The following is a 10,911-nucleotide window of genomic DNA, read 5'->3' as shown; positions in this document are numbered from 1 at the left end:
ATTGAGAACTGGAAACAGAAGTGAACAGCTTGTTAGTTATATGTCATGAATGCACAATGTTTGCAGTCAGCTATAGATGTGTAGATAAAAATACTGCAGGAATCATAAATAGATGTTTTTAAACCTGGAATTTGCTTTCTCTGAAATTTCTCTGTTCATAAGGGGGAGAATAAAAAGGACAATCAGCATTATTCTGATATGATTTTATTCCTTTCTGAATGTCAAAGAAGGAATGATGGGGCAGCAAGTTGGAAAGTATCACAGAAAGTATTCTGGGTTTGTAGGCATGCTGAACTTCTGTACCAGTGGAATAGTTCCTATAAACAAGCTGCCGCTTCTCTTGACTTTCAAGATGTGGTCTGTAACTTGGATGTGGCCTATATCTGTAGACTGAACCATGTGTAACTGTTTTTTGTGTGTTTTGGCTATCCTGCAGTGTGTTGTGGCAGTGCATGAGATAATTTATTAAATTTTCCTATGTTGTTTTTAATTTAAATCTAATAGAGTGCTAAGGTTTGCATCAGAGCATTCTCAGTGTGAATGGTGAGAATCATTCTCACTCTGAAAGTTTCAGATTACCTCGATTTTATTTAAGTAATTTAACTTCTTGCAGAAATGACTGGTGAGCCAGTTAGCCTTCGTGGTGTTGTTTCCCAATACCTAGGTAGCTAGTAGTGGCTACCTCTTGGAACAGTTCGCAAATAATTTAAGATTTATAAATTCTGACATCTCATCCCAATGAGGTCCACATCTAAACTGCAAACTTTGTGAAAAGAGATTTTCTCCTTATGTATTACTTTTTCTTTATTTCATACTTAGTCTGGCTGCATATCTTCTCCAGACTTTGGCATTGACCTTGTTGTGGTCAAGGTGTCTTAGCAATCAGTACCATCTGGGAGCAGCGTGTCAATTGACTTGAAGACAGAGACTGGCAAAAATTCAAAATGTTAAACAATTGCATTCTTGTCATCTGGCCTTTTGTGTACTCTCTTCTAGCATGGGAAGCATGTTTAGACTTTACTTGTTTGATTAAATACTTCAGAGTTGAATGTCCAAAGCTGTAGGTCCTAAGAAGCCTTGGAACTTAGGTTCACTGCTGTAATTAGCATACAGAACTACTGCCAATGCCAGGAACTAATCCAGCATCTCTCTTCATGGAACGCCTTCCTGCAGAGATGGGGCATTCTGCCATCAGTTGCAATTAAAACGTTCAGACCTGAAGCTTTTTGTCCCTCTCCTGAATATTGGCTCTCCTAGCAAGTCACTGTCCTGACTTTGAGAATACAATCCTTCCTGTAGAGTATGGAGGTTTAAGTAGACATTACACGTTTATACAGTTCTAAAGCAAAATAAAGTCAGCTGAGGATTTTATTTTTTAATTTTTTTACAGCGCTTGGTTAATTGCAGCATTTGAGGGGGCTAACAGTTGCAAGTTTCTGAAAAGTAAGAGTTAATTTTCAGAACAGTATCTAGTGGTTTGTAGATTAATTCCTATGCAAGAGAAATTGAGTCTTCTGTCTAGCTGACATGATATCTTCATTGATCTTTTTTTTTTTTTTTTAAGAGAGACTGGCTTGTGATAGTTATTTGTGCTATATTAGGATCAGGGCACCATTTTGCTAAGTATTGGGTAAACATACTCCTACCAGTGATCCGTCTCTGAACGCATACAAAGGTCAAAAAAGAGCGTGGCAGAATAGAGAAACGCTTTTTTACTTGTCTTTTGTACATGCTACTTGATCTTATTTTTATGTCAGGGGGCTTCGAGGTGAATCTTCTGCTCCACCCTAGAGTCTGATAGCAGTGCGTCCCTCCACGGTAAATACTAAGTTATTAGGACTGTGAGTGTGCTGCTCTGCAGACGTCACTGTATTCCATTCCTATTCCTATACACATTCCTATTCCACAACCTGTGGTTTATAGGAATTCTTATAGGAATAGGAATTCCTATAAACCACAGGTTGTGGGTTTTTTATTTATTTATTTGGTCCTTTTACTATTTAATGCTGTGAAAACGAGCCACGTAGGTATTTGATCATCTATCTCACTTAGAGAACTGTGCCATTAAATTTTCAGTGGGTGGACCCTGTAGCAGTGGTGGTGGGTTACTGGTTAATCTCTGTGTTTAGATACAAGGTTAAATAAATGTGATATTTCAGAGATTGTTTTTTCTTTGCATCAACTCCAACAGTACAGACATTTACATTTGCAAGTGCTTCCCAATCCCTCTCAGGTATGCTTTTGTTTATGTCTTGGGGATATATTGTTTTTGACCTTCGCTTATAATCTGATGCAAATTGTAGTTCTTTGTTCATTCACTGCCTGCATGCTGGGTGTTTTTGTCTTCCCAGTGAAATTTTGTTCTTGGATTTATAAACAAAACAGTTGATTCTAAAGCCAAACTGTTTGTTGAGCACCTTAGCTCCAGACAGGGCAAGAATGCATGTGTGATATGAATGCAAAGGGGAGGGAAAATGACTATTCTGAGAGATGTGTGGGGGAGAGGTGGTGTGATTGAATAGTATCATTCAGCAACTGGTTCTGCTGCCTAAGCTCTGTGTCTGCACAGATCAAAAGAGAATTTCTCTAATCCAAGGCTTGGGAGAGCTGAGCAATTCAAAGTGGTTGTGCGCAGCATATAAATTTGGGAACAAAGTTGGCCTTGTGTCTCTATAATGGAAAGCCATAAAAAACAGTAAATCCCCATTCAATTCATTGACAATCAGGACCAGCTGTAGCACAATTACAGTTGACAGCACACAAGGGGATGGGCACACACTTCACAAACACAAATCACCCTCCTTTAGAAAGAGTCTCAGGCAGCTCTTGTGCTGGCTAGCAGTGCTGCTGAAGTGGTTGCTCTCATTTAAGTCAATTAGCCGCAGAGAGGTGCAGTGGTCATTAGTAACAAGGACAGGAGGGCACTAGCACACAGAACTTAAAGACAGTGGTTTCTAGTACAAGACCTCAAAAAACCTACTGTTTGCATAGGAAGAGAAGTTAAAAATGTCCTTGTGGCAGAAAGAAACTCAGATGAAAATATTCAGGTCTTCTGAGTAGACAGTAGCTCTCCCTTCAAAGGCTGGCAGAACACTTAACAATCCTGGTCTGACATAGAGAAGAATGATCCAGGTACAAAAACATGAACAAAAAGTAGATTCTCAGAGCCCTTTTATATTCCATAAATGTTGTGCAGTTAAACTGTTTCTTTGGTGGGCTTCATGCAGAAAAAAGATACGTTAATATTACTCATGTCATGATCTCAACCAGCACTGCTGTGATTTGGTGGAGCTACGGGCCGTGGGGCTGTTAGCAAGTCAGCTCTTCAGAAAAACCCTACCTGTATTTTGTTTTCTCTCTGTCAGGTTGCCCATGAGCTCCTAGACATGGAAAACACTGGTCCAAAACTCTGCACAAAATGGGGCAAAGTAAAGAGCTATGTCGTATGCCAGATACCATGAAGACAGAAGCAATTGCGAACAGGCCTGTCAGGGGAAGTTGAACATTTAAAGAGTGGCAGCTAATCGCAGCAGATGTTAACCATTTAAGCCCAGCAGTAGGGCAGTAACAGAGTTGAGATGCTCAACATGGTCTATTTTCAAGTGGTAGACTTCAGTTTCCTCTTGCAGTGTTTTCACATGTGTAAGCTGCTGTTAATACCTTATGGCTACAGGTAAGATTAAAATGGGATGTTAGGTGTGTGGATCTGTAATACTGGTGGTCACATAAATACTTGAGGCATCTTCATTTGTAAGGGGTTTAAGATTTAAAGCACAGCTTTAATAACCCCCCACAAGGAGGAAAATATATCTTAGAAAAAACAAAATGATTAGGAAGAACACACAAATACCTGAAAGAGGAGCGAGGAGGCTGTGGTGGGTTGACTCAGTGAGTAGCTAAGCACCTGTGGATCTGCTTGCTCACCTCCCTGCATGACAGGAACATAGAAGAGCAAAACCAAGAAACTCTGGGGTTGAAAGAGGTTTAGTAAGTGAAGGGAAGAGGGGAAGGAAGAAGTGATGCAAAAGCAGACAAAAAAAACACACCACCTTCCGCTATCCCAGTTTTATTGCTAAGCATGATGTTACACGTTATCTCTTTGGCTAAGTTTAGTCAGCTGTTCCAGTTGTGTCCTCTCCCCATCTCTTGCCCACCCCCAGCCTACTCACGGGAGTGGGGGCAGAGTGAGGAAGAGAGAAGGCAGCGGCGCTGTGCAGGCACTCGTCAGCAACAGCCAGAACACTGGGGCATCATCAACAGTTTTAGCCACTACTCCTAAACACGCCATGGTACAGGCTGCTATTAAGAAAGTTAACTCCATCCCAGCCAGACCCCGTACAGAAGTATTAATCTGTGTGCACATTCACAGTATCTGCTTATCCTGCTCCTCACCACCATCGAAAGCTGAAGGCAGTCTTGCCCTGATGACAGGACTCCAGCAATTAGTTGTTCAAAGACTAATTGGGTTACCCCAGGGGGGATTACAAATAAAGCACTTTTAGATCAAGTGTTCTGGCACAAAATTCCTTGGTCACTTTTGTCAATAATGACATAAGGTTCCTGGATTTCATTTACTTTTGAATTATAGTTCTCCAGCTTTACTTCACTGGATTTGGGAGAATCACTATCAGGCTGCAAGAGGTTCCTTCTGCCTGGTGCACTGGTGCTTCTTCTGCTCGGAGACTGAACATTAATACTTCGTGGTGGAATGTAGGTGGGGTTTGGGGGCTCTCTAATACGTCTGAAGCACTCACAAGCTGCGTGTGCATGAGGAGTATCCATTAATAGTCTCTTGCTATCAGAATCAGTAGTGGGATCCTCCATGCTCCCAGTAGTACAGCACAGATCTGAAGATGGCTCAGTACATGCAGCTGCTTGGTTCTGCATTTGAGCATTGGTCAGGTATGTGCATTTCATTCTGGACTGATTAAATTCTCTGACATTCCTGTCACTAGTAGTTGCATATGATACTGACTGAGGTTGCCCAGTTTCCTCTACTGGATACATCAAATCCTCCTGAGTGTCCTTGACTTGTAGCTTTGTGAAGGTTACAGACAGCTCACAAACTTCCTCTTCCTTAGTGACACCGCAGTTTTGGACAGAGGCAATGTCCTTGTATGGCAGAGACTTCAGCTCATTGGGTTCGTCCGCAGGGTCTGGGTCTACACAATTTATGGCATCGTTAATTTTTGCTTCAATTGATTCTTCAGGCACTTCTTGAGCTTCGTACTCCAACGCGTTCTGACTGTCACAAGAGCTGTCAGCAAATATTGCGAAGGCTGGCGGACCGCTCGCTCCTGGTGAGAGTGGCACAGGCCTGATCTCGTTTACAGCTGACTGTGCAGTGACTGCCAAAACACATTCTTCACTTAGACTGGCTCTTGGCTTTTTTTCAAAAGCTTTTGGAGAAAGATTCTCACTGAAAATAGGTGTCTGTCTTATGACAATGTCGCTATATTCGATCAAGAAGTCCTCGCTGTCTGAGCATTTGCCCGGAAAATGTGCTGTGTTAATGACTTGCCTTTGGTGTTCCTGAAGCCTGTTAGTGGATTGAGTAACCGCTAACTGAGGCATGTCGTCTTTGATCTTCAGATTCCCAGCAGCTTCAAAGGATTTATCGCTATTAGTTGAAGACTTCGGTTGCGTAGCAAGGCACAAAGATGTTTCTCTGTTTTCTTTATTTTCTATGTTTTCAGAATCTTCTCTCAGGGGTGTCTCATCTTCTTTGTCCTTATTTCCGTGATGCCAGTGCGTTTGTGTTCGCTTCTGCAGGGTCTTCTCCAAATTGCCATGTTTTTCTTCATTTGTCATTTCGAGGATGGTTTCACACTCAATTCTTGCCAGGAATATTTCAAATGCAGTCTGCTTTGTTTCCTCATTGTTTCTCTTTCTGACAAGTGAAAACTCTGTTTCTGTTGTTGCAATGTAACCTATTTTCTCCAGTACTGTTTTTACTATGTCATCTGGGAGCACAGATTGAATATAGTAGACAAAATTACCGGTGAATGTCTGAAACAGAATGCAACAGTGAAAAACAGATGAACTCTAGGGGGATGGGGAGATGTGTGAAAGACTCCCTAAAATAAAAACTACTTCAAAATCAGTTAAATCTTTTTAAAAACTATTTTCTTGGAAGTTTGAGTTTTGAATCAGTGAGGCTTTTCTAAAAGCATTATTTTGTCAGCCTCTTGAGCACTGTATCTCTGCTGTAGCATAATAATTTCAAAGCAGTTATGCCAGTTTAAACCTGCTAAGATACTAGCCAAAAGCATGAATACTATAAAAAAAAAAAAACACAAAACACAAACAAACAAACATTTTAATCAAACTAGAGAAATTCAGAAATGAGTCTTATGTGTTCCACTGAAGAATGGAAGATTATTCAACAGAAGATTCATGGAATCAATCACCGAGGTCTAATTTTTCCTAAGGTGAAAGACATGATGCACTCACGGTTACTCATATTTCTTCATTGGTGACAAGAACATACCATTTTCTTTCTCAGTGGTTCAGATTCTTGCTTTAACTTTACTTTCCCAAAATTGGGTTACCACTTCTCTGAAAGCACCCTTCTGAGCTGACGCTATTCTAGGGGAGATATTGCTAAAACATGCTCTCTTCCCACAAGTTGCCTGCACAACACGACTTCTATAAAATGCTGCTGCTGTGTAACAACTTCAGAAAGTTACCATTGGCTCTGTTCTGGAGCTACCCAAGGCATGAGGCCTAGTTTGTAAAGTCAAAGTGTTTTTTGGTTTTGCCATGAATCTTGTGATGGGAGAGACTGTTTACCTAAGCATGACCAACTCCAGGTAAGTCAAGAGAAAGGAATTAGGAACGCAGAGCTGACTTCCAGTTAGGGTGCTGTATTTTCTGGCTGCCCTTTGAGACCTGCTTACTTACTTCCTACTGCTAAGTGTTCTTCTCACAAGTATGACATCTTGGGGGAAACAATACTGCCCCCCCTAAAAGGCTATTAAATTAAAATGCCATGGTATAACATAGGGCTGAGCCTCAATCTACTTCCTGGTAAGTTAGCAGCAGCTTTCACTGCCCAGCTTCTGTTCTTTCTGGATGGGAAGAAATGAGCAGGCATGGGGGTGGCATCAGTGTGGGTGAGAGACACAAAACATTAAGTATGTCTCCAACCAATAACTTTTATCAAAACCGTTATGGGCACGGACATAGCTAGTTCTCCAGCTTGTGCCTTTCAGTACAATTACTTCAGGCCTTCAGTAGGATGTATCTTGTATTTTGTATTACCTACTGTATTTTTTTCTAAATTAAACTTAAAGTTTGTGTACTACAAAAAGCTGAGCCTGCTCATTGTAGACCTTCATATCTTACACTAATTCTTAACCCTGTTTTAGGAAGATCAATGTGAAATGGTAATCTAGGGCTGTTTGAGAATCCACAGATGGTACCTAAGGGCAGGAAGAAAGCAAGAAATGGCTTTTCCTTGCCAGCATCTGGTGCTGTAGGAAGGGAGATAGGGTTACATTTTGGGGTTGGAGAACTTGAAGTTCAGGTGGCTTGAGGATGCGTGCACGGGGAGGGGGCCAGCCCTGACCCCCAGCTGTGGGCAGCAGCAGCAGCAGCGTGTCTTCTCAGGAGCCCTCTTCCGAGGGCATTTCCCATCCCACACCGGCTGCCCCCACGGATCGAGGAGGGGCCGGGAGCCCACCCGTGCGGGGCCGGCCCGGCAGCTCCAGGCCCCCCCTTCCCCAGCGCCTCCGCGAGCGGAGCCCCCGGCAGGGCCGGGCAAGGCCTCGCCTCCCTCGGGGGCCTCCTACCTTCAGCGACCTGATCTCCTTCCTCCAGGGGGCCAGCAGCAGGTTGACGCAGAGCAGCTCCAGCACCTCCAGCGCCTTCAGCAAGTCCCTCAGGACGCCGCCGCCGCCCCCCCGCTGCCCGCGGGCCCGCCGGCACCGCTCGGCCACGCCGCGCACGTCCAGGCCCCCCCGCCGCCGCCGCGGCTCCAGCAGCCGCCGAGCCCTCGCCTTCAGGGCGGCCTCGTCGCACGCCGCCAGCCGCCCCTCGGCCCCCCGGGCCGCGTAGTAGGCCAGCAAGTCCCGCAGCACCCGCTCCTCCTCCGCCGCCCCTGCCGGCCGCTCCTCCATGGCGCCGCCCGCCCGCTGCCCCGCGGCGCCGCGCCCCCCGCCATTGGCCGCCGGGGCCCCGCCGCGTCACACGGGCAGGGCAGGGCAGGGCCGGGCGGCACGGCCCAGCCGGAGCCAGAGGCGGCCCCGGGATGGCGACGGCGACGCCTGGCGGCCGCCGGGGAGCGCTGCCCGCTAACGGGGCGCGGGGCGGGGCGAGAGGGAGGCGGCCGCGAGCGGGAAGCGGGGAGGCGTGAGGGAGGAGGCGGCACGTGCTGCAGGGAGCGGGCGTCGCGAAATGGCGGCCGTGGGAGGGAGGCAGAGGGCGTCGCGAAATGGCGGCCACGTGGAGGACCTGGTGACACGTGACCAGGGCCGTGTGAGGGACCAGGCGTCGCGAAATGGTGGCCGCGTGAGGGAGGAGGTGTCATGTAATGGTGGCCGCATGAAGGACCAGGCGTTGTGTAGTGGTGGCCGCACGAAGGAAGAGGCGTCGTGTAATGGCAGCTGCATGGGGGATGAGGCATCGTGTAACGGCAGCCGTGTGAAGGACGAGGTGTCATGTAATGGCAGCTGTGTGAAGGATGAGGCGTCGCATAGCAGCGGGTGTGCTGTGCTGTCTCCGTGCTGAGGTGAGGCTCCCTTCTTTCCTGCTCCTCACCCTTGGCGGTAGTGGCCTCCCTGTGGTCTCGCTGCCTCTTTCCCTCACCACGCGCCTAGTGCGATGCGTGGGGTGGGCTGGGAGGTGAGAGCTGTGCTTGGATGGCTGCTGTGTGGAAGCTCTCTTCTTTAAATTGCGTGAGGAAAGTAGGCACGTGCCCTGTGCCCTTTGCGCGCAGTCTCAGAATGCCTCAGCCAGGTGGCTGGGTGTCCTCTGTGGCCAGGGCTGGGGAAGTTCCTGGGGTGGGCTGGAGGTGGAGGCTGGGTCCAGCAGCTGGGAAACGAGCTTGTCTTTGAGCCAAACGACTTCGCTCATCTTGGATTTTGGAATCTGGATTTTACAGTCACTTGTTAGGGCTGCCACAGTGCTGCATGCCTGTGTGATTTCATAAATTAGTGCCCGCATGGGCCTCCCGTGACCTTAATTTTTGTTGTAGACCAGCTGGGCTGGTGTCTTTAGCTGTGTCTCCACTGACCTGACTTGCTGCGAGTGTGAATTTGCCTTCATTTTTTTTTTTTAATGACTCATCTTATTATAGGTTGTCTTCATTACTCAATAGATTTTATGATAAATATCAGTCATACCGTTAACCACTGGGAATGCCTGGTTTCTCATGATTAAGGGAAATCTCTGGCTAACTTGACCATAGTCATTCTATTTCTTGTCTTGCTGAAAGTGACTGTTGCAAACAAACTGGCTTTTTCTCTGACTTTTTAGGCAAGAGGGCTTTCACAAAAACATATGTTTTTGATCGTCATTCCAAGTGAAATGTCATTAGGTAATACTTTTGCAGTATTTGTGTACGGATAATTGCTATATAAAAATTGCTGATCTAGCCAAGAGGGAAGAGGGGAAAAATCCCCGTACTACCACCACATGTTAAAATGAGGCCATCTGGCCATCTGCTGCAATGTCTGAGTTTCCTCCCCTGCCATATGTGCATGCATACACAGACAAGCTTGGCTGTGCTATTAGTAGGGTGCCTGCAGGCAGCTCAGCTCGCTTCTCGCCATATGCAAAACTTTATTGACCCAAATGAGCGGGTCTGATTTTGTGTTTCTGCACGCCCATTCCCGTGGTGGGGTTTGGATTCTTTAACCTTTGCAGTTCTGTTTCACATAGGGAATAGCTGCATTTTGTTAGTCTGGTGCATTTGAAAAGGACTGTACATAGAATCGTGTTTTGTTGCTGTTTTTCTGGTGTTTCGCTTTTCAGTACAGCATTCTTGCAAATTTACTTAATATAGTAAGTACCGAGTTGCTTCATCTATCTAGCTGTCAGTGCATTGTTTTTCTCTGAATTCATTTCCTAGTATAGCCTCCAAGGATGTCTTGAAGGTCCTAATACTTCAAAAGCCTGTTCTCTAAAAGGACAGCTTGATCACTTCCCCGCTATGCGAGTGGTACCGATGCCGTCACTGCCAGCAGGTTAGGGTGCTTGCTCATGGCTCAGATGCCTGAAAGTTCAGCTGCATTTCCCCGAGCTACAAGGGCTCTCACTTTGCTCCTCCTTCTTCAACAGGAACTCTGAAATGTTTTGTGAATAAGTTTTGTTCTTTTCTGGGTGGGTGTATTAATTTTGCTTGTTACTGATGTTATTCTCTTGAAAAAATGTAAGATCATTATAGGATTTGTAAAGCTATGACAAAATAATGGTATTTTTTACAGGGCTCTTGCGCTGCTTCATTTGTATTTGTTTTGCTTGTAACTTTTTCTTGCTTTAAGTGAAGTGAGAAAATATATATGCATATGGAGCTGTCTGAAATCCAAGCTGTGAATTTATCGTATGCTTATGAGTTCAGTAGCCAGTGTTCAAACATACACTACTGTGAGCAGAGGAAAAGGATAAATACTTGCTTGTACGATGACTTTAATTTGAGTCTGTGATTATATTTTTTTGCATAGCATGTTTCTCTAGATGGAGGGGAATTTTTTGTCAGACTGTACCATGACCAGTTAGATAGGTTTGATGTGGTTACTCATCTTGCTGTGCTTAAAAATGATCGGTTTAAAACTTTCCGGAAAGATTGGCTTGTTATTTCCTAGCTTTTCCTCTTCTTTTCCTGGTGGTATGTTGACATTTTACAGCCTCCTGACCTTAGTAATTTTCTGAGGTACGTATGGATGTTTGTGATGGTTTGTGATGCTTCTT

The 10,911-nt window shown here is 45.2% G+C and overlaps 2 protein-coding genes across 7 annotated transcripts in view; one reads left to right on the top strand and one right to left on the bottom strand.

Moving 5' to 3' along the window:
- Nucleotides 1-4,050: 4,050 nt before the first annotated feature.
- Nucleotides 4,051-8,218, bottom strand: LOC311443508 (uncharacterized protein). The gene is made up of 2 exons (XM_084533762.1): nucleotides 7,794-8,218; nucleotides 4,051-6,009 (listed from the first exon to the last, which is right to left on the bottom strand). Exons 1-2 carry the CDS (start codon nucleotides 8,118-8,120, stop codon nucleotides 4,504-4,506), a joined length of 1,833 nt encoding a protein of 610 aa, XP_084389888.1. The 5' UTR covers nucleotides 8,121-8,218; the 3' UTR covers nucleotides 4,051-4,503.
- Nucleotides 8,219-8,347: 129 nt separating this feature from the next.
- LOC311443512 (uncharacterized protein) overlaps nucleotides 8,348-10,911 on the top strand; it is a 78,812-nt gene continuing 76,248 nt past the window's right edge. For 5 of the 6 annotated variants that reach the window (XR_014697294.1, XR_014697295.1, XM_084533769.1 and 2 more), the window contains exon 1: nucleotides 8,364-8,731. Coding sequence is in view for 4 of the 6 variants with exons in the window: in XM_084533767.1 (XP_084389893.1) it covers nucleotides 8,398-8,730 (333 nt within the window). In the remaining 2 variants the exon portion in view is untranslated. Of the gene's footprint in view, nucleotides 8,732-10,077; nucleotides 10,628-10,911 lie in introns of those variants that run through there. The other variant, XM_084533766.1, reaches the window with a different exon arrangement.

This window comes from Aythya ferina, assembly GCF_964211825.1.
Source record: "Aythya ferina genome assembly, chromosome: 12".
In the NCBI taxonomy this organism is placed as follows: domain Eukaryota; kingdom Metazoa; phylum Chordata; class Aves; order Anseriformes; family Anatidae; genus Aythya; species Aythya ferina.
The sequence above is the reverse complement of the archived record's forward strand: the minus strand, read 5'-3'. Positions and strand labels throughout refer to the sequence as shown.